The 23,994-nt window shown below is 38.5% G+C and overlaps 2 protein-coding genes across 2 annotated transcripts in view; one reads left to right on the top strand and one right to left on the bottom strand.

The window, feature by feature from the left end:
* The window catches only part of LOC137168149 (alpha-1,6-mannosylglycoprotein 6-beta-N-acetylglucosaminyltransferase B), a 63,889-nt gene extending 42,681 nt beyond the window's left edge, over nucleotides 1-21,208 (top strand). Inside the window, exons 10-18 of the mRNA XM_067570645.1 lie at nucleotides 1,494-1,627; nucleotides 2,746-2,876; nucleotides 3,628-3,633; nucleotides 10,522-10,677; nucleotides 10,778-10,924; nucleotides 11,800-11,916; nucleotides 14,568-14,642; nucleotides 19,590-19,861; nucleotides 20,513-21,208. Of these exons, the coding sequence (XP_067426746.1) occupies nucleotides 1,494-1,627; nucleotides 2,746-2,876; nucleotides 3,628-3,633; nucleotides 10,522-10,677; nucleotides 10,778-10,924; nucleotides 11,800-11,916; nucleotides 14,568-14,642; nucleotides 19,590-19,861; nucleotides 20,513-20,711 (1,237 nt within the window). The 3' untranslated portion in view covers nucleotides 20,712-21,208. The remainder of the gene's footprint in view (nucleotides 1-1,493; nucleotides 1,628-2,745; nucleotides 2,877-3,627; nucleotides 3,634-10,521; nucleotides 10,678-10,777; nucleotides 10,925-11,799; nucleotides 11,917-14,567; nucleotides 14,643-19,589; nucleotides 19,862-20,512) is intronic.
* LOC137168148 (trichohyalin-like) lies at nucleotides 5,324-7,381 on the bottom strand. Its single transcript, XM_067570644.1, has 2 exons — nucleotides 7,176-7,381; nucleotides 5,324-6,780 (listed from the first exon to the last, which is right to left on the bottom strand). The coding sequence occupies exon 2, from the start codon at nucleotides 6,726-6,728 to the stop codon at nucleotides 5,403-5,405; it is 1,326 nt and encodes a 441-aa protein (XP_067426745.1). The 5' UTR covers nucleotides 6,729-6,780; nucleotides 7,176-7,381; the 3' UTR covers nucleotides 5,324-5,402.
* Nucleotides 21,209-23,994: the final 2,786 nt, after the last annotated feature.

Below are 23,994 nucleotides of genomic sequence, written 5' to 3'. Positions count from 1 at the left end.
GGTTGGCAGCACTGTAGCAGTCACAGTGTACAAGCAAATCCTTTTTTGTCATATCCAAACAGAAAAAAACAAAGCAAACCAATTTTAATGCAAACTACAACTCTGGGTGGAAAAGATATTTATGAAAAAGGAAAAGAGTGGAAGAAAACAAAGGTTTTAGTTATAGCAGTGTGAAAATAATGATCATGCAAAGGATGGCTTTCTAGGGTGCAATTCAGTTAGCTGATAATGTGTAGCTGCAATACAGTTTGTTTTCATTCCATATTTTACTGTCAGTGTTGAGGAGGAGAAGGGTGCTACACCCATTAAAAAATTGACACACACATTTCACAATGATTCATCTTGGTTCTCCTGCATTTTGAACTCTCTAAAGTGAGGCACGGCAGCAGTAAAAGCCTCCACTGATTCCAATCAGCATCAGTCCAACGTCAGCTGATCGACCAACACTCCTCAACTGTCACTGAGTGACAGACCAATACTTTAATTCCCTCCTCAGCCCTGACACTGATTAGAGATGCAGGGCACTGGTAAATCTTCTCAGATTGGATTACATCAATTGATTTTTGACTTCCCATTGTGAACATTCACTGCTGATAAAGTGCTGATGTCATTTTCTTTGTCTTCTCTCAGGCTGTTTATTGTGAATTAAACACATATTTTCTCTCTCTCTTCTTTTTTTTAGATTTTTTTTGGCATTTTTGCCTTTATTTGACAGTGATTAGTAAAGAGACAAACAGGAAACAAAGCAGAGAGATGGAATAACATGCAACAAAGGTCCCTGGCTGGAATTGAACAAGGGATGTTGCAGTTATGTGGCATGCACAGCAACCATTTGGCTATTGGGGTGCTCCCACATATTTTCTCTCTGTTAACATATTTAACTTTAATTTCCCCTTTTGAAGTATCGGCTTAACATTATCAGAGAGAATTCTAAGCATTTTTCAGTCAATCCAGAGAAATTTGCTTGTGGCAAGATAGTTACAGTATCTCCTAAAAATGTGTTCAGCATTCCAAGATGTGGTCGAATCAAATTCAGTTTAGATCCGTCCAGGTTGAACTATGATTCGTTCTAGCTGAGAGCCCAGTGGTGGCTGTGAAACAAGGCTGTGATTTAAGCCTCAGTCGTCTCACCTTGAGGCCCGTGTACTGTGTGCTCAGTGAGGGGAGTACTGGCAGGGGACATGGATATCCATCACCACCGACAGCTTTACAAACCAAACCTCTTGACACTGTTGTACTTAAATGAGCTCTTATAACTCAAAATGAGTATACGTTCTTAGTTTTAACGTTGCTGCTTATAGAATGTCCCTTACTGTTTGATTTGGATGTACCTCTGTCATTTATGTTGCTGGTCTGGTCTAATTGCGCTGTGAAAGATAATGGGATCATTCTTTCTTGTTTTTGCTGTTTGTCTCACTCATCAGTGTATTATGTAAAAGCAAGAGACAACTTTGTTCTAATTTTAGCTCAGCCTATTTTCTATTTTGTCCCAGGTGCCACATCCGAGTGATTGACACTTTCGGCACTGAGCCTGCGTACAACCACGAGGAGTACGCCACTCTACACGGCTACAGAACTAACTGGGGCTACTGGAACCTTCACGGCCAGCAGTACATGACCATGTTCCGTATGTGGACTTTTTCATTTCATCCCTCCAACGGAGATTTCCTTTTTGCTCTTACTGAGGTTGAGGATGTACATCTGCTCACAGGAGAAGATTGAATTAAATGTCTGCATGAATTCTGACAGATGATTATATATCTAGAACATGAAGTGTTTTGATGCGTGTGCATGGACATGTGTACATATGTGTTTATGTGACTGAAAGTGCAAGCAGATTGCGTGAGGTTATATGCCGTCCTCAGACTGTCACAGGCGAGGCTTTGGGCAACAAACAGACCGGGGAACTCATTCAGAACAGCTGTGGCTGCACAGATGCCTAAAACCGCCTACTGTGGCCAAGCACCAGTAGCCATACACACTTTAGCTCATGCACACACACACACACACAGAAATGTACAAAAACACACAAATTCACAGCACCTTTGGTGAAATTGTAAGCAGAAGAAACTTCAGCTGTTTGCGTATGCCTCCAATTAATTCCTCAACAATGGACTGCCCCACTGTTTCTGAAATACTGTTATCATAAGCCTGACACTGAAAGATGTCAGCTTTCATTTCAGGTTAGAAAATTGACTGAAAATACTGCTTCTCTCTGCTTCCCACTTGACATCTCCCTGCTGTTGTGGATTTTCATCGTGTGCGCTACCATTCATAGTGCTGTATTGTGTGCTGAAAGCTGTAAGCTGTGGCATATTTTAGTTAAAATCCAAACTCTCTGCGTGTTAAAACTACAACAAAGATGACTGAGCAGAAAGCATTGCTTTTGCTGAATTGTTTCACCTCATTGCTAGTTTGCAATGAAAGTCAGCCGACCAGGTAAAGTGAGTGCAAATACATTGTATTGTTTATTGAACTGATTATTGAGCTCAACTTCAGTAAGTGCACCATTTCTACTGTTTCGTACACATGAATAGAATAATACATTATTTAAAAAACGATGAATTTCAGCTTGTCAGAATACCCACAATGCTCCCTTGGTTCTGTATACTCTACATGTTCAGCACTCTGGATCTCCGCAACAGCTCTTTCAGTTTAATCACTTTTTTTTTTTTTTTTTTTTTTTGAGACATGAAATTTGACTTGAAATGTTGTATTGCCAATCGCTTTGTTTGTCCTTGGCAGCCCACACCCCAGACAACTCTTTTATGGGTTTTGTGGCAGAGGAGCTGAATGAGACGGAGAGACTGAACATTCAGAGGAACAAGGTTAACAATATGGCTGTTGTGTACGGCAAAGAAGCCAGCATGTGGAAGGTCAGTATCACACAGTAACATAATTAGCACATTTTCCTTTCTAATCTGTGAGAAGAGGAAATGATTTCACTCTGTGTGAATACATAACATTTTGGTATTATGTTTTTTGTGGAAGTGGAAGATTTTTTTCTATAGCTATAGATATATACATTATATATATTGATGCTGCAGAGATGCAGCTCAGCAACCCTTCACAACATTTCACTGTGAAACACCCACTAGATGTTACATTTCCTGCAAACAAGGGACTTCCAGAAGAATCTGGCCTTAAGTGTGATGATTGAGGAACAATTGTTTTTGTTTAGAGCAAATTTTCCCTCCGAGCCACTGGCAAGGTTTCTCGCTCCTACTGTAACTTTGAAGTGTGCTGCAGCCTCCCCCAAGCTTTGGTTCACATGAATCCGACTGCAGCTTTGTTCCTGCATTTCCGTAGTATTGCCCATTTCTCAGAACAACTTGAGTCGCAGTGTAACATTTGTGAGTCTGAAGATTGCTGTGTAAACGTCAATAGTGTTGGGGTCTCTCCAGACAGTGAATACCCCTTCGTTGAGAGCGGGCTCTTCTTCCACCCGCAGTTTTGAGATAAACATGTGAGATTTTTGACAGCTCAACACTCGTAAATTACTAATATTTCGTATCATTTTCTCTCCACTGTCTCTCTACTCCCATCCCTCCTCCTCATACTTCTGCTCTCACCCTGTACTATTTTGTCTTCATTCTCCTATGATGCATCATTGATGGATCCACTCAGCTTCAAGTAAGTGCACCTGCTTCTCACTGACATTATCGACTGATCAAAACTCACACCAAGATTGTTCCTGACTTTCTGTTTCCAAAAAAATATTTTCCATTTCAGTTATGTGGGCATGAATTTATACCTAACAGCCTAACTTTTAAATATCAGTTCTGGAAAGAAATATTTCAAAATATAATGGGACTTACAGACTTGTATGTAATAATATGTCACAAGATCTAGATCTGTTAATAAAAAACACAAACCTCTTATGTAAAGTAATATAGAGGAACATAATATAAATGTTTACAACAAATTTCAAATGACTGAATGAATGGAGTTTATTTTTCACTGGTTATAGTCCCTTTTCTCCATGAAGAATGAAGCTTACAAAACTTCTACAGCCGTCTTTTAAGTCTGCAGCGCCTGTGTGTTTGATTCTTAAAAGATAGATTTTGAATATCGCTTTAAGTAAAAGAAAGTGTGATTTCATCTCAGTGTCGCTCAGAAACAGTATAATGGCACAAGATGAAAAAAGAGGAGTAACGCTCAGATGACGTTTATAAATGATTTATGCCTTGAAGACAGAACTTCGGTAAATAATTCATAACATTCCCCAAGAGACACTTTTTGAGAGAAACTAATTCAGTTTTACCTCAGAAGCTATACATTCATTTCAGTCTTTCATGTTCCATTAAAACTCCACGTTTACTATACGTGAAAAGTCTGGGTTTGTTCCTGAATCAGGATTCATCTAAAATCCCACTGACATTTGTAAATTACTAAAAATCCTGCCTTGGAGCATAGCCTTTCTCTGTTGTGTAATTTACTCCACATGTTTCAATAAGGACAATAATTAATAAATATTTAATTTCATTGTTTTTAGCAACAGTTTGCCAGCAAACGTTTGTGGATTAAAATTCACAGCTTGACAAAAGAGACAAGCCCACTGGAGAGACGAGGGGCCGCTGTTAGTTCAGACATAGACAGATATGGAAGAAACCAAAGTAAGATCGTGAAAGTTTCAACTTCTTAAAGCACGTGCTATCATGGATGCTACTGGGTTGTAGAATGCGAGAAGTGAACTGCAGGAGCACATTTTATCTTATTTCTGAATGTGGGATTGCACTGAGTTACAGAAGGCAGGACGTGACATCATGTCTTCCACTTTCTATGGAAGAAGAATTATTTTACACTGTTAACCAATAGGTGTTTCATTCTATTAACCACACTATATAGACTATATAGACACTTCCTGTTTTCCAGAAGTCCCTGAGGGTTCCTTATCCCAAGGGAAAGGAAGGAGTACTGCATACTGTAAGTCACTAGTGGCTTATTGTAAAATATGCAATAGCTTCCCTGCTTATTTGTTATCCCCACACATTTAAATATATAAATGGAAATTTATAAATTTACCACCAAAATCACCACTAAAATCATGTCAAACGTCCTTTTTAGTTACATGTTCCTTTTATAGAAACTATAATTCACAAATTTGAATCAGTGTTCAAGGCTTAATGTCTAAAATACCAAATTAATTATCCAAACATCATGAATTGTATGGGAATCATATCCAAATCAGCACAGTCTGGTTACAATTTATGCCCTCCCTTTCCTCGCTGTGAGGAAACCTATATATATATATATATATATATATATATATATATATATATATATATATATATATATATACATCTATACAGAACAGCAGACCTTCATTTTTCAACATACAGTATAAATGTCAATATGCATTTAAAGCATTCTTTTAAATGCATACATATTAAATTAAATTCTCATGAAGGCTCATTGTAAAGACTTCTAATTCTGTTTCTCGGAGCGTCTTTGATGTTTACATTTCTTGGCGCTGCTGCAATAGCCGTGTTCATCTCTGCACGCCCAGACAGAAAGGAAGTTGGAGGACGCAGAGGCTGATGTGTTGACAGAAGTGTTGTATTTCTTGTTTTGACTGGTCTCTTAGTGGCCAGTGTTGTCACATCTTCCGTCACTGATGCATTTTTCTTCTGCCCCTTCATATCTTCCTCTTTGCGGAACGCCTCCCTCATCCTCTGGATTTTTGTCCTTTCTTGGTTGTAGGCTTTCCTCAGCTTTTCCATGTCTTCCTTTTCCATCTCAAACGCTTTTCTGTCCTCACACATGATGTGTTTCTCTGCTTCAAAGGCCTTCCTCCTCTTATGTTTTGCCTTGAGTTCTTTATTGAATGCTTTTCTTTCTTTTTCAATGTTCTCTTTCTCTAGTTGGAAAGCATCTCTCATTTTCTGAATGCCTATCTTTTCCTTAATGTAGGCCTTCCTCATCATCGCCATCTCCTCCTTTTCCACCTTGAACGCCTCTTTGTCATCACTCATGGCGTCATTTTCAGCATTGAAGGCCTTCCGCTTCATAACCTGCACCCTAACTTCTCTGTTGAAGGTTTCTCTTTCTTTTTTCATGTTCTCCTTCTCCAACAGGAAAGCCTCTCTTATCCTCTGGATATTTGACTTCTCTTGAATGTAGGTGTTCCTCGTCCTTTTCATATCTTCCTTTTCTACTTTGAAGGCCTTTCTGTCCTCAGACATGGCATCTTTTTCAGCATCATATTTTGCCTTAACTTTATTGAAGGCTCTTCTTTCTTTTGCCATAGCCTCCTTCTCTACCCAGAAAGCCTCCCTCATCCTCTGGATGTCTGTTTTTTCTTTATTGTAGGCTTTCCTCATCGTAGCCATCTCTATCTTTTCAATCTGGAAGACCTTCCTTGCTTCACACATTGAACGTTTTTCAGCATTAAAAGCCTTCCTCTTATTTAATTGTGCTGTGAACTCTTTCTGGATGGATTTTCTTTCTTCATTCATGTTTTCCTTCTCCAACTGAAAATCCTTCCTCATTTCAGCACACTCTCTTTGAAAGGCCTCTCTCTCTCCTCTCGTTCTTTCTCTTTCCTTCTCCAGCTCCTCTCTCATCCTGTTGATAAGTGCCTCTTTACACACAAGTTTCTCCCATGCCTCATCTACAGAGGGTTTTTTGGCTTCTGCCTCCATTTGTTGCTGGAGCACAGAGCGTGCATGGAGATTTATCTGGAAGCCCACAGATACAGCATGCACTTGATATGTAGTGATAAACATGTAGAGAAAGTGTAGCTTTTCCAACTGAAAGTGGATCTTGATAACTCTGTACCTGATGAAGAGTTCATTTGGGATGGAAAAGTTTTACTTTTTCTAAATGTGATATAGGACACATTTTTTCAAAGGAGCATTCAGTCTTTGGGAGGCAGAAATTATTGTACAATTTATTTTCAGACAAGAAAGATGGTTGTGTATCTTGGAGTGACCTTTAAATGCTGAAAACACAACAGAATATACAGTGCAGTGGAGTAATTCCATTTCATTTAACCATGTCAGAGAGAATGAGCTTTAATCATGAGATTAGTGTTTTAACAAACCAACTTAAAACTTCCTGGAAGCATGTGACATTGATGTGACTACTGTTTCTCAGATGTTTCTCATCTCTTAAAGACATGGAGAGTGTCTGTCAATAAACATTATCTTAGATTAGACTAATAAGGTATTTACCACCAAGAGAGGTGGGTCTGGTAAAAGTTCCACCAAGGACATTTCAAATGCTTGTTGCAGATGCAATGGATGCTTTTCTTGTCAACATGCCAACATGTCCAGTAGTCAGGGCTCTGTGTAATGAAATGACTTCTAAGATCACCACAGTTCTCTTCAGCCAGTTCCGTTATGATGTGTAGAGTTCTAAATTCTACGTACGCATCACAGTGCAGGTCTAATGAGCTCTAGTTAATACAAGACAGAGCTCCATACAAAGTCAACTTAAATCAAATAAACTTTAAAACTACGCATTTAAGCAACATAATACTTTCTTGTTTACATTCATACAATAATAAAATACATTCAGACCAGCAAACATTAAGTCCCTTTTCTAAATTAACATAACATGGCCGTTTACAGTTTCATCCCCTCTTCACATTCTTCACTAGTAAAACTACTAAAAATATATTCAAGCGGCTGTTTGGAGCATTTTTGTCCATCTCAGACTGTAAGCTTTAACTCTGCTTTCACATGTCTCAGTTGTTCTTTAAAAGGCTTAGCTCACTATCCATTAGATCCAGCTGAATTTCATCAGCTTCAGCTGTAGTTTGTGTGTTTCATCTGTGGTTTTTCATCAAATCTTAATGGTATCTCTCAACTCTCAATCAGCTCTGAGCCATGTGTGAGCTCTTTTGTGCATGAACTAAAATTTGAAATGACACACAGCTGCCCGAGAAACATTTAGTAGCCAAGTGCCCAATTACTTTTGAAACATTGCAATTTGGGCACTATGTGTTTAAAGGGCTATATCTCCTACACAGCTCTTTCTATATTCATGTAAACCCACACCCACACACCCCCAAATTAAAGCTGACATTTCTGATTACTGACATTTCTTTCATGTCCATTTGTGTCCATTTCTTTGGCTTTCCTTGGCTAATGTGAAAATAAAGAACTTGGTGTTTATTTTCACAGCCGAAGAAATCCCTTTCCCTTAGGATGGTATTTGATTTTGGAGATATTTGGTTGGTAGTTAAAGTTTAAGTATAAAGCAGAATGATCAAGTTTTTATATTAGTATTTGTATTTTAAATATTCATATTTGTATGTTTTTATCACGAGATTTTTGATTATTTTCTTGTGTGTAGCTGCAATATTTAATTGTAAGAATTGTAAGATGAAGTGTGCTTGACTTGAAGTAGTAAAGAGCTAAAACATAAAAAACCTGAACCTGAAATGAACAGAAAGCCTACAGTAGAGTACTGGATAATTACTGATGATATTAGTGGTAACAACAGCAGAGTCAGCTCATTAGATCAACTTAAGTTTGCCTCATTACCATCAACCAATACTTTTGCTCGGAGGAGAGGTACTCTTGCCCTGGGGCGTACATTCCACTGGGGACTGGGGAGGACATGTACCCCCCTTTTCAAAATCCTGTTTGTATCTACCCCATTTTCAAAATCCTTTTATTATCATTTTTTTAAACTGCAAAAATCATGTTTAATATGCTACTGTTTGGCCAGCCCTCAGATTCTGGCTGAGAATGTGAATTAAGCTTTTGATTGTAAGGCCCTGATATACTCCAAACAATTGCCACAGACGAGTAGCGGACATGGACCGCCTATCTAGGCGGTTCTATAGTACATTTTGGCGTCTGTGGACGTGGATGTGTTCCACACATGCGCACTTGAAAAATTGCTCACTGAATGAGCAAGCAGCTGTTCATGAAAATGAAATGCCAACAGCAGCAGTCAAATTTAATGTCTTTCTTTGGAGAGGGGATGAAAAGAAAGAAAGGAAATATGATTTGGTTGATTAGAAGGCTATTAAGTAATTTAGCCCTGAATAATCATATTTTCTTTAGACCTGTTGATGTAAGGCTAACATTGACTGAGCCAACATCAATACACTCTTGCTAGGTAACATAGTTACTATTACTAATGTTGGCTGACGAGCAAAATAGTCACCAGCCCTTCAAATATTTCACATACTTGAGGAGGCTGAAGACCCGGCTGAGAAGCACAATGGTGCAAATTCTAAACAATGTAGCAGGACTTTATCCTTGCGATTGAGTACAGGTTCTTTCAAGTGAGGAGAAAAGAAAGGACAGTATAGAAGGATGGATCAAAGGAATTCGGATAAATAGAGAGATGGGGTTGAAGGGAGAGATAAAGGAGGAGAATAAAGAAATGCACTTCATATTAAAAGTTTGATTAATTGACTGTCTTCAATCTTAAAAGGTAATTGTTAAGTATGGATACATAAAAGAATGAAGTTCTTGGAGGATCATTAAAAAGGGGATTACAAAAGGCATGTATTTTGAGTTACACTATGAGAAGGTAAAACCAAAGCCTATCGAATCTCAAGTATTATCAATACTCATCTATTGATAGTGCCACAATAATTTAACATAGATTTGTCAGTCCTGTTCTTCTATATATATATATATATATATATATATATATATATATATATATATATATACATCCATATATATATATCTATAATTGAATAACTCAAAATGTGAAGTTCAGTAAAGTTATGGGTTAAACAATACAGAAAGACAAGACAATACAGTAAAACAGCTTTTTCATATTCAGTACTATCCTGGCAGAACTCAGCATAATGACCAACTTAATTACTTCCCGCCTAACCCCTAAATATATGTTGAAATGCAGGACTCCCTGTTATATCCCCCACTCCTCCCTGTCAAACCATAGTTATGCCCTTGCTGTTGTCCTTCCCAACACCTTCAAGTATTCCTGCTCTGCCCTTTCTAGAGTGGTCATACAGTATGTAATACTGATGTATCTGTTCAATTCATTAACTGGCCACTGCAGTGAGAAGTGCTTTATAATGTATAAAGTAAATACAGTGCAACTTAAAACAAGAAAAAGCAAAAGCATAGCTGGCTCAGATTGCGTCAGATTTACTGTCTGACATTAATGCAGTCACTTCAAAACTAAATCATCATAGAAATGCTGCATTTGCTGCTGCATGCACAATTAGCAGCATTCGTCAGATTAAATACAGGTCTGGCAATCTGTACTTTGATCTGTGAATTTTCAAAGCAACATAAGACATCGAACAGAGCGACGGAGATGACAGAATGTGCCCAAAACAAGTCAAGAGGAACAGCCTCAAAAAACAACGCATGCTATACATAAAGTGCAGCAACCAGAGGCTAAAACTGATCAATATGAATATAGTTGTCATACTGAATAGGGGATTTAAAGAATATACCAAGAAGAATGGAAATGAGGGTGTTCCACTTCTTGTAGCAGTGTTTCCACTGGTTATTATGTTAAAATTCCCCTTTACAGAGTGCTCAAGTCATTTTGCCTTCCTCCTGTATGTCTCAAAAGGGTAAGGAAAAGTTCCTGGCCATCTTGCATCGCTACATGGAGATCCACGGGACGGTGTACTATGAGACACAGCGTCCCCCAGAGGTGCCTGCCTTTGTCAAGAACCACGGTCTGCTGCCTCAGCAGGAACTGCAGCAGCTCCTCAGAAAGGCCAAGGTGACAAATTTTACTGAGGCTTTTTATTTAAGATGTATACTGATGTGATATAGACTTACTATCTCCTCCTCCTCCTCCTGCCTTTCATTTTCCTGTCAAGCTGTTCATTGGATTTGGCTTCCCATACGAAGGTCCCGCCCCTCTGGAGGCCATAGCCAATGGCTGCATCTTCTTGCAACCCAAGTTCAATCCCCCTCACAGTTCCCTTAATCATGAGTTCTTCAGAGGGAAGCCCACCTCCAGAAAGGTAGATGCACTTGTCACTATCTTATCAGTGAGCACGATGAGCACTCTCAGTAGTATATGTGATGGTTAAAGGATAAAGTTGGCAATTTTCTATATTTTTCTTATTGTCAACAAATCTCATGTGCAGAGCCAAAACAAAAATGAACTCATCCTACTTACAAGTATTGTGTGTGTATCCAAAGCCTGATATATGGTATTCCTCTTTGCCATAGACCTCCATTGTCCAAAAACTGTTAAAAACAAGTCAGTGATCCACAACATTGCACTGGGTGACATGTTCCTTCACCCCAAAGAGTATGGTTATTGTAGTTTGTTTAGAAACATCTCCAAAGGCTCCTGAAAGAAGTTCCTTGTTCAATAGACAAACGCGGTTCCATTTACAGAGCATTGCTAGCTTGTTGTGCTACATATCACAACCTCTTGACTTTAACAGTGGTGTCTTACTTACTTACTTACATAACCATAATCATAGTCTCTGGGATGAAAGAACATGTCACCCAGTGCAATGGTGTGACTCATTGACGTGTTTGTAATAGTTTTTGCATAACAACAGTTGTCTACAGCACAGAGGAATATATCGTACTTACTACACACAATACTTGTAAGTTGATCAATTCATTGTTGGTTTGAGATTTGTTGACAAGAAAAATATAGAAAATCACCAGCCAAATCCTTTAGCGACATTGTTACATAATACAGTCATTCAATAGCTGACCATCTGTTCACATATGCACACACTTTCAAAGGTTTATCTACAATTCATACTATACATAGTATAAATAAAAATGCCACACCTATACAACTGTGTGATCTCCAACTGTTTGGTTGAACGGTTATTATTGTGATTGTGAAAATATCCCTTTCATTCCTTGTCAGGTGTCCTCTCAACATCCCTATGCAGAGCAGTACATTGGCAGGCCGCATGTCATCACTATCGACTTCAATAACTCCGAAGAGTTTGATGCAACCATCCGTGAGATCATGGCAATCAATGTATGTTGATTTTTTGGGGGTGTTTTCCATCCATACCCACTACTGCTCATTCAACAAAATAATGGTCCTCCAATATTGTTCTACCACAGTATATATTACAATACTGCACAATAGTGCAGGTGAGAGCATAATTTGCTCTAGCACACTTCATATTCTGGTTTGACCCACTTTTGAAGCCCTCAGCCTTTAATAGAGCTCTTGATCACGGCATCCGACATTACAGCAAAATGCTTAGCTGGCTCCCTCTCCGCTCTCCGCTCTACGCTCTACGCACCGCTAATTGCTAGAGATATTGAGTGGCTCAGTATGTAAACTGTGCCCACACCTGGGTTTACATGGCAGCTTTCCAGAGGTCTGCCCCACAGGCATTAAGCATTGTCCGCAGCAGATCATATTAATCAATCATGCTGTGCTCAATCTGCCACCAGAACAGCACCGCGCTACAGCTAAGCCAAGCCTCTCGCAGTGCCAAGATGCATGTGTACCTCTACCTGCCAGGTGTGTTAAATAGACCTTGTGTTTCCTGCTGATAGAGGAAAAATGAAGTACCCGTTATGGCACTGTAAATGCTTAAAAAGTGGATCCTGAGGGAAGGAAAAACAACACTAATCACACAGACAGACTGACTTACATGTAAAAGATGAATTGGAACTAAGACCAGCTTTATTTTCCATCATTTTGACAAGCATGTGTGCCTAAACAGACAAAATGGAAAATAGTGCATGTCATTTGTCATTTGTAGTTGTGCTAAGAAGGTGGGGCACTAGCTGACCTGGCTAGTTGTGTGAAACTGGTACTTACCGAGACACAGAGCTAGTGCCTAATGAGAATTCAAAAAGACAGACCATGGTCTGAAATGTTAAACAAGTATAGAATGTGTGTTTTAAGAAGATCCTGTGTTTTGATCATAGTATTTAAGCTTTTGTAGTGCAATGTTCAAGTTTAATGAGATAGATCCTACTATAAAACAAAAAGTATGTTTCGTTATATGTAGACTGCAGCTATGTATAACAAAACCTTGTAACCTTGTAAAAATACAGCGTTGTTGTGAAATCACTTCACAAATCATTTCACATCATTTTTAAAAGACAGACACGCTGCTTTTGTAATTATAGACTTTAACAGTAAAATGAAATTTCAGTGTATTAACACAGTCTTGTAAAAATACAGTACCTTGTACAGTACCAGTCAAAATTTTTGTCCAAAGTTTTGACTGGTACCGTATGTAAATGTACCTTTTTTTTTTTTTTTTTTTTACAGTGTGCAGCACAATTGATAGGCTGGCTACTAGCACACAGTGACACTATTTATATGTATTCACAGCCAGCTCAGCACATAATTTTCTTCACTCAACATGTCTTTGGATAAGGTTTGTTCGTACTGCTGCTGTTAATATTGTTGATTTTGAGCTCAATAGCTGCCTGCCAGCCTGAAACACTGTTGCCTCCGATTTTATTGGCGCCATGGCAACAGTGCATGATGGAAATAAAGAAACAGGCAACTGATAAAGAAGCACACCTGCCCGATCTTACTCACCACCTGAGCTTGTGAGCCTTTTTTTTGGTGGACGTGGCTGTTCCCAACTCGCCCCAGGAATGTGGATGAGATTGCATTTCATTTTATGTCATCAATGATGGCATGAAATAATAAATGTCGCTCACATCTTTTTGTGGCCAAGCAATGCCATTAGTTTATGTATATAAATTGCATTGTCATTTAAAAAAATGTTTTCCACTGCTGAATTCAAATCACCCTCTATGAAGAATTTTCTCTCTCTCTCTCTTTCTCTCTCTCTCTCTTGCATTCTATTATCCAAAGATGCCCAAAAGGCAAATTGCATTGTGGAATAGCTGATGAAGTGCCAGATACATTTCATTAAACTCGGATGAAATAAAGTAATAAGAGAGTGCTAAAAGGAACACAACACTAAAAGGAACCATTTATCAATTTAAAAGCCTGAATGCTTTAGTACCCTGATAGTAAACAATGAGATCTCACTTTAATACCATGGGAGACACTCAGAAGATATTCTCCACCAGGGATCCACCATACAGACCAACTGAAGACATGCTAGCCTTTATAATTATTGATGTTGTCAAACTACAATAGGCTTTAAAATGCAGTAATTAATATAAATCTCTAAAGACAGCAACCTGCACAAGTGTATCTTTCTGTCACTGTCTGCATAAAGTGCTAGAAAGAAGGGGAAAAGCTATTGATTGATTATCTCAGTGAATTTTAATCCATTATCTGCCATCAAAAGTCAGACATTGAGTGACAGAGACACTTATAACTGGACCCAAAGGACCCAGAATGCACAAAAACACCAGCCTCCTAAGAGTGGGTTGACCTGTGGTCCACTGTCAGTTTAATCCATTGTTTGACATATTGATGTAGTCGTCACTAAAAATAATGAAATCAATTTTCAAAGCTGTCACCTGTGATGTATTAGGTCATTGATTTTAATGTGGAGCTTGTGGCATGATATAAGCTTCTCACAATTACGCTAATGAATGTGTCAGCTTTGATTAACTATCAGATGCTCAGATGCTGTAATTACAATGGCTTGGTTCTGTAGACACACACACACACACACACACACACACACTCCCCCACTGTTTCTTCATCTGTTTGCACATCTGTGTGTGCAGGTGGAGCCATTCTTGCCCTATGAGTACACCTGTGAGGGGATGCTTGAAAGAGTTCATGCTTACATCCAGAACCAGGTGAGTCTCAAAACTCAACCAAATCAGCAGGCAAAGATGCTTTTGGGGTTGTAATACTATAATAGACAGTCCAATAATAATTGGATGCAGTATCTGTTGAAGCATATGTTGCCTGTCAACTTGTGTTAATAATAATTTTAGGGTTGAATGTTCAAGGTTCATTTTAATTGTCATACAATGCGAGATTGCACAATAAAATGCAGTTGTAGCTCCCTGCACACTACATGCATAGACAAAGTATTTACAAATATTAAAATAATTTAAATTAGAGTAGAATTAAACAATGCATTTGGCAATAAAGTAGAACAAAGTACAGAAAGTAGCACTAAAGAATAAATTAAAAAGGAAAAACAAGATCATATATACGAAGAATATACAGTTAGATATATGGTAAATGGACTGCATTTATATAGAGCTTTTTTAGTCTACTGACCACTCAAAGCACTTTACAACACATGTCAACATTCACCCATTCATACACACAGTCATACACTGATAGCAGAGGCTGCCATGCAAGGTGCCAACCTGCTCATTGGGAGCAATATAATGCTTTACAATGTTTCTAATACTCACTCACCCATTCACACACACACAATTTGGGGTTTAGTGTCTTGCCCAAGGACCCTTTGACATTTGGACTGGACAAGCCGGGGATCGCACCACCAACCTTCTGATTCGTCTGATTATTCCTTAATTCCCTTTTGAAGTATTCCTTGCACTTGTAGTTTGCAACCAATACAAGCTAACATAGTTGCATGCTACAAATGTAAACAACTAAATTACAAGCAGTAAATGGGAACTGTGTATTTTAGCTACGTTATGGCCATTGATTGTAAAAAATAATGGACATAGCCACCATGACGTCACCCATTGGTTTGTTGACTCCCGTTTTGAAGCCTCAAGTTTGCCATTTTAACCATCGCCATGTTGGATTTTTGGAGCCAGAAGTGATGAGAAGTGACCATATTTGGACGAGAGGGTGGAGCTGACCCTGACACTAGCTGCTAGCTTGGTTAGCACAGTGCATTTACAATCTATGGTCAACTGTAATAATGCAAATGCCAATGCTAATTTTTGCTATCGAAAAACATTAAAAAGGAACCATTAAAAGGAAATGTACTTACCGCAAAAACTTAACATTTGACTCCTTAAAGGGTCTTTTAGTACAACCCAATCCTGAATAAGACTTTTTTAGGCGACCAAAATGTTACAATTAACTTTCATGAACTGAAAACGCACTGAAAAAGCGACGGCTATGGCTACACCTATACTTTGTGAATCTGGGGTTACGCCATGTTTACGTTACCTAACCAATGTCGTCACCGTGGTAGCAACTTGTCAATCACAACTAAGCCACGCCCTAAAGCATACCCTGCTTTATCATCAAATTTAGATTAAATGGGAACATAATTTACAAAATGAACATCATGCTGTATTGAAGAAGACTTGAAACTCGCCATTGGGACTATAAACTCATTAGGAAAGTGTTTACTGAGGTAATAAATCAAGTGAAAAGTAGGGTAATTTTCTCATAGATTTCAATACTAACAGACTTCTTTTTGGAGCCAGTGGAGGCGCCCCCTGATGGCCATTAGAGAGAATGCAGGTTTAAGGCACTTCTGCATTGGTGTCACTTTTTAGATCCAGAAATACCCGCTTGGTTCTGGCCTATTTTGGGGAAAACACAAGTGTCTGGAATATACTGAGTATACAGAAGGGCAGCAGAGTGGATTACACAACAGCAGTGGTTTGAAGAGTTTCTTTGGTTTGAGTGTTTTTTTGGGTCGCTGTAGTAGAGGAAGCTGCACATTTTGCAGAGCCATCTTTGAAGCCTTCAGGTGTTGAGCAACAAGTATTCACTTATATAATTTGTGACTGATGAAACTGCAGTTTCGCCAGAGATTATTTGAGCTTTTTAAAACTATTAGTTCTCTCAGATTTCTGGCACATATCATAGTTTATAGCTGATAAATGCAACTAATTTGCATTCAATATAATTTGAATGTGGTTTTTGTGGTGCAACTGGTTGGACACCCGGGTCGCTCCTGGCTCTCCTACAATACAAGGACAGAATATGAATGGGGGAAGGAAGCATAATATTTAAGGACTAGGATATTCACCTCTGCTCATCAGGTTAGTCCATCCTGAGTTGTCTCAGCTTCTTTGTTGACAGGAGAGGGGAATTAATTGGCTGCTCTCTGAAGCCTGAACTGATTTGGAGGAGCTTGCTGTTGCTTTTTCTATCCTTGTTTGTGAGAGCAACAACACCAAAACCATTTTCTTAAGTGTTTCTGAAGCCTTTTGTCAGTTGTCCATCTCTTAGAACAGATACATTTCTTCTACAAACAGTATCTGTCATACTATGAATTGAATGTGTCGACTGATACAGTGGTGGTGACTGTGTTCATTTCCATGTGTTTGGAGCAATTTAAACAAAGTTTTTCACATGTTCAATTCAATTGATATGCTGAAATTCCATTTAAGGAGTTCCCTTTCTGGGGTTTCTTATTTGCACAGCCACAACATTTATTCCTCAGCTACACTGCCTGGGTCAGCTATTAAATCCCTCGCAGATGCCAGCTGCAAGCTTAATAGACTAACACGGTGATTAATTTTTCTCAGTGATGCTCCTCGAGGACAGTGATGAAAGTTCATACATAAAAATGGGCTTGTTATCCAACACTTTACACACATCAAAATGGGAATTAAACAGTAATCAAAATATGTTGTCATTATGTCCGGTATAAGCAGATTTCCTACTTCCAAACAGAATAAAACACCCATTTATATACTGTACCGTATTTACAGATGTTGTCGTCCTCTGGCGCATCTATCATGTTGTGACAGTCGGTATAGTGTCTGGCGGCGGCAGGTTTAGGAAATGTGTTAGCCTCTGCTCTGCTCTGACACTATCTTTCCCTCACTGTCAGAAATGCACACACACACACACATACACACACCACACACTACACACTCAGTGTGCCTTGACTGACTGTGACTGCCCATCTGGCGTGTACAAGGTCAGACTCCCAATCAGACTCCTCTCCTTTTCTTTTCTTTCTCTCCACTTTTCTAACCTCCTCTTTCCCCATTTCAGACTTTTCCAATTTTATTTCTAACTTCTCAAGTCAGACGCTCGTTTTTCTACTCGCTCTGACTATATCTCTCATCCTCGTTATCTCCCACCGTGGCTTCTTCTCGTCTCCGTCCACGGTGACCCCTCATATTACATATAGGTTACAATATCCTCTTATGGCAGCTCAGTCTCTTCTCCTGAAAGCTTAGACTGTATGATTGTGTGATCACACATGCAGCAGTGCACAAATATGCATTTCACACCTTTAGATATCTGTTTTGTTTAATTGTATCCCTATAATTATGGAGAAAACAGTCATCTGAAAAACTACTTGACATTTCTTATTTAAGGAAAGAACCAGGTGGAGTTTATTCCTACATATAAAGAGGAAAGAGGCTAACTATAAGGGGGAGAGTAATTATTTTTTATTATTAAAAGACATTAGTGAGTGAGGACAGTTTCTTCTAAGGGTTCATGGGGTTCTTAGATGTAAATGAAGACTGCATTCCCTTGCAGCATGAGATTTTGGTAAGACAAGTGTGTGTGTGTTTCTATGATTGATTTAACATTTCTGAGTCTGTTGGAACAAGCAGTGATATTAAATAACTTAGTCCAAGTGGGGTAATGCCAGGACTCAGTAAATAAAGCCAGAAATATGATTCACTGGCGCTGGAAACCGGGTTATGTTTACATGAAAGGAAAATTGCAGATTTTCAAACCCTGTGTCTTTTTTTATAGTTTTAGCTGTTAGTGTTATTAATTTTGACGCAAAATTTAATTGCTGAGATCTGGGGATGCAACAATATCAATACAGTAGAGTGGAGTACAGATGGGCAATCCCCATATCTCAGCAACTAAGTTGTTGAGTAAAATATTATCAAATCAACAAAAATAGAAATAAGACCCCGGTTTGTTTCAAATTTTCTTTTATGTCCTCTATGAGTAGGATTGTAAAATTTCTGACTTGAGTCTGGGGCTGACTGTCTCGTTTTTCCATAAACACACACTTATGCAATCAGAATCATTTGAAAATTGCTATAATCACATAAAGATTTAACACATACACACGATTTTAATCTGTCTCAAGAGGGTCTGTGTTTGAATACATGTACCATCTCAACAATCACAGTGACTGCAAGGAAGAATAAAACCTAAGAAGTCAGGGAATTCAAGCTGTAGATTTAAATCCAAATACATGCACATTTATACATAAGCTGTTTGGTTGAGTAAAAATAATATAATTACAAATGGTAGCGTCTCCACACACCTCACCTCTTTCCATACCCCCTTATATTTTTGATGAGCGGTGTGTGTTATGCGCGTGCGTGTGTGTGTGTGTGTGTGTGTGTGTGTGTGTGTGTGTGTGTGTTTGGATCACGGATGTTTCTGTTTAGGAGTGGAAGGACGAGAGAGATGGCGAGATCGGAAGCCTAGTTATTGCCTGTGGGCACTATGAGCCTGTTTAATAAACGGGTCTGGAGGCCAGAGGGACATGTCAGAGAAATGTTATTACCTAGGTCTTATGAATAGCCCCAGCTGGAGGGGGAATCTAATCAGAGCTCTCACCAGAGCATAATTCTGCATTGAAGCCTCATTTGTTATTGGGTGGCATAACTGCATTCATATCATTTCCTGGAAGATTGATGAGTACTTGTCAGCTCTGATAAGCACCTTTATATTGTAATAGTTTTTTATTATTTCCTGTGTCAGCTATCCAGAAGTTATATGTGTTGCTCGGCTAAATGTGTCATTTGTCACTGCTCTGTTGTGGAGCATACAGGTACTGTTTATTTTAACTGACAGGTCAAAGTGTTTGCAATATAACACAGAAAGTATTGCTGTTCAGGGTCATTTCATCTTTGCACCTGCAGGACTTTTGTTCTCCTGAAGCTCCGTTTCCTCCGGTGAACTCCTCTAGGATTTGGCTGAGCAGCCCTCCCAGCCCTTTCATCCTCCTGCCCAACTCCAGCATCCTAAGCTGGGCCCCCAATGCCACCTCCTACACATCCTGGCCTCCCCTTAGTGCACTGCGGCTTTTGGCTTCGCTGGAGGGCCAGTCATGTGTGAAGGCATGCCAGAATGCCGGACTAATCTGCGAACCAGCCCTGTATCGTTTCATCAACATTAAGGAGGCCTTCAGCGCGTAAGATGTCTGTTTGGATCATTTATAAAATGACTGTGCACAAAGTTTGGCCCTGCACATTTTTAGCTTTTCATATGGCAGAATAACACTGCATTATAGCAACATTGTCACTCTGTTACGTAATGTAACAGAATTGTAAGGTATGAGTTTTTTTATGAGAAGAGTCTCCTTTAACTAAACACGAGCACTTGAGTGATTACAGTAAACATAATAAAGAAATTAGTACTCCTCTATTTTCCAGCCACACAACATTGTCTAGAGGAGATGATGCATCTCAAGAATATTAATCCTACAAACAATAAACTTGACTAACTTTCTCTCCACACAGTGTCACGCCTCATTCGCACTTGTAGGTTTCAAAATTATGCAGCAGCACAAAGCACAGAAGAAGACACTAGCTCACCCTTTCCCTCTTTTATTCCCCTTCACTCCTGAGGTCCTAGAGGCAACACTGTAACATTAATATTAAATATATTAGTGGAATAATCACTCATGCCCTCTGGCGTTCCTGCTAACATTAATATTAAATATAATTAATACCCTTTAAACTTGAAAAATAAATTAATAGGAATACTGGATTGGTATAATTATTCCAAGATATTTATTGATATATTATAAACTTAGTCCTCCTCTTCTGTCTTTGCTTCCAAGGCTGGAATTCCAGTGTGAGGGAGTGGAGTCAGAGATGAACCACCTCTTCCCTGCCTTCTCAGCTGAACATGCTGAATGTGCCCTGCAGCAGGACCCGCTGCTGTTCAGCTGTGCCGGCTCCAGCGCCAAATACCAGCGCCTTTGCCCCTGTAGAGACTATCGTAACGGCCAGGTGGCACTGTGCAAAGACTGCCTATGACCGTAGGACAGCCCCTGGATGGACGACGGAGCAAAATCCAGGCTATCCCAGGAGACTCTCTTTGATGAGGAGAGTCTATAGTAAAACCTCTCTGACCTGGGACTCAGTGCCATTGTGCAAAATCCTTCACATCATGCCAAAGTAGGTAAGGTGGTAATACCTCTCAGGGAACTGCATGATTGTACTTTGAATCTGGTGTGTTTGAAGCCTCATTTTAAAGGTTTACATGGCTGCATTAGGACCACAGTCGTTACACAAGTGTAAATGAAATGTATCATTTATTGGATCAGTTAGATTAGTAAAGAAGTCATGAGTAATCAAGCCTCATGCCTCAGTTTCACAAGTGTTTACCCAGTGTTGTGTGAATTCCTACAGTATCATAGTGGAGTTTGGACATTTGTACTAGATGCACCCAAAGCCATTTACACCATGTTGAGATGTACTATTTTACATGTCCTGTAACGAATATATTTGTATATAAGTGTTGTTTAATAAAATACAGGGAAAAAAAGAAGGATGTTGCCATCATTTATAACAGGACATGGGTGGAAATTATTATAATTCATTGCCTTTTATAAAGTAGGACTCAATTAAATTAGGAGATATCATCAATCTTTCATGGTCAATTTCACACAGGCAAGTGTGGGGAAATATTCTAATTACTTCTTTCAGTCTGTGATTTATATGCAAATACTTCTGGCTCAGACTCATTAGTTTATAAAGCAGTCTTTGGATACAAGATCACAATAGTGTTTGGGTTGCCAGAGGTATTTTTTGACTCCTCCTTAGCTCTAACTGAAGAAGATATTTGTTTGTATATAATACAATATTCCACAGCAGCATTTATACTCCAGAGTCCAGGCCTTACAGAAACCCACATTGTGTCATCTTTTCTAGATAAAAATATACATCCTTTTAACAGCAGAACTATTGGCGAAAATTACAGAGGCAGACATGAACCTCCTATAAAGAGACAATAAGAGATGAGCTGCAGTATTACAGCAACTGAAGGGTGTATGTATATGTGGCAGCGGCACATAGAATCAGAGCTTCCTCAACTTGCCAAATCACAATATTATTTTGGTGTATCACTCATGAATAAGGTGCCATAATATTGTTGTACTTGTAATTACAAAATATCATCAGCAAAATATAATTGAGGTATTGAAAGTATGCAGAAAAATGACCCCCGTGACTGTTGTGGGTTTTTAATACTGATATATCAGCATATAAGCAGCATTTTACTGTTGTAGCCGCTCAAGGTAAAGCTACTTTTAACTCCTTTATAATTAAGTTCCCGAGCAAGGGATTGGACCCCCCCTTGGGGTCGCAAGATAGATCTGAGGAGTTGTGAGATGAGTACTGGGGTTGGCAAGAGGAAAAAACAAAAGTTCAGACACACAAAGTTATATGTTTTTTTTTAAACTTAAATCTTTGCTGTTTTTTTTATGAAATATTGCTTTTTGAAACTGTTATTTGGAAGAAAACATCTGAGAAGTTCTGAGGGGAGATCTTTCTTTATTGCATCTGCTAACAACTCATAGACATCTGATATGTGTCACGAAGCCACGAGTACTTTTGTGTGTTTTTAAAGGGGGCCACAGCCAAAAAGGTTGGAAATAACTGTATAAATCTTTAATAATACAATTTATAATTTTAATGTGAAATCTTAATCTGAAAAGTATCTAAGAACTACTGTTTAGCTGTCTAATATCTATCTAGTGGAGTAAAACAAATCTCAGTATTTCCCATTGATTGTATGAATCAAGATGAAGTATAAAGCAGCATTAAAGTAAAGTACCTCAGAATTGTACAATTCTTGAGTAAATGTTCTGCAGTGTGGTGCCCACCCATTATCAAGTGTCACATAATGAAAGGCAAACTGAAAAAATCAAAATTTGCTTTTTTCAGTACCGTATTATCTTTAAACATTTTGCTAACATACCTAAGAAGGTAAAGGTTCAATGTTGCTCCTGTTGTCCACTCTGCTTGTACAGTCTTTGCTTTCTGAATTTCAATTTTGCTACGTGTTCTTCTTGTTGTTGTGTGTTCTTCAGGCAGCAGGACTTATGGTAGACAGTAACAGACAGTACAATGATGAAAGATATTTTGTTCAATAATGAATTCCCAAAAAAACAAACAAAATAGAAGACCATCTTGTACCATATTGTATATGACCAATATATTCATAAATAAACGCCAATCATGTTCATGTCTGCCAGTGACATCAGTAGGGAGTAAATGAATGAAATGTACAGTGTGTGGCGCTAAACAGCTTTCTTCAATTTAGTTCATTCACAATATTCATTCATGTTATTTTAAATTTATATACCTGATCATGAATTGTGCTCTGTCCTAATTGGGTATGTTCTTGTTTTCCTAATTACAGTAAGATTTTAGGGGCACTTGTGTGGCATCTCTACTCAACTTTAAACTCAACTTACAGATTCATATATTTTCACTATATATTTTTATCATTGCAGATGAAGTGTACCATCACGCAGAGCTCTTCACAAAGAGCACAGAAAAATACTGTATTCGGATACATTTTATGACTAAATCTTTTCAGGTATATGGTATATTCGTTTTGTTTGTGTGAGCTTTACGAATAAAAGTGAGGTTGAATATTCGAAGCTATTTTAAATCACCTTTACGAATAGACATTATAGCATGTGCAGATTGGCTGCAATGTCACTAAAGTCATCATCATCTGAGCTGCTGCTCCAATGAAGCCGAAACCCTTCACTAAGATAAGAGGATTTTAATGAGACTTCCTCAAAAGACAGTTAGAATTTCCCAGTTTTCATTTAATGACAGTGCTGTAGTGTCTCTTTGACTGATAGAAGGGACCATTTCACAATGTGCCCATTTCTCCTCTTCAATTTATAATCTCTGAACTAACATTGAACTTTTTCTTGATCCTCAGAAACCAAAGGAAAAAGAATATACTGTATGTGTAGTCGGGAAGGCTTTGAATCTCATTGCTGCTGCTTTGCTTCCTTTTATGGTGAGAATTCAGGTGTTGAAACGAAAACCTCTGAGACTTAAACTTATAAAAGAAAAAAAATGGAATATAAACATACCATTTCTTAAATTATATTTTTCTTTTGAGCTAAACCTACAGCGCTGCGCCCACAGTTAAGTACTTTTCTATTCAGCTCCGCAGAGCAAAAAGCTCGCTTCTCTTTGAGCTTTTCACTGCTGAAAAAGTTTCATTAATTTCCTGGCAAGAATGAATTGTCATAGTGGTGCTGCCAGTTTTAGATATAGCAGAACCACATAA

The sequence above is a fragment of the Thunnus thynnus genome, chromosome 17 (assembly GCF_963924715.1).
Source record: "Thunnus thynnus chromosome 17, fThuThy2.1, whole genome shotgun sequence".
Classification (NCBI taxonomy): Eukaryota; Metazoa; Chordata; class Actinopteri; order Scombriformes; family Scombridae; genus Thunnus; species Thunnus thynnus.
This window is presented reverse-complemented; position numbering and strand designations above follow the sequence as displayed.

What these genes read in the sequence shown, in the direction of transcription:
- LOC137168148 (XM_067570644.1), bottom strand. Translation starts at nt 6,728, where the DNA reads ATGTTTATCACTACATATCAAGTGCATGCTGTATCTGTGGGCTTCCAG.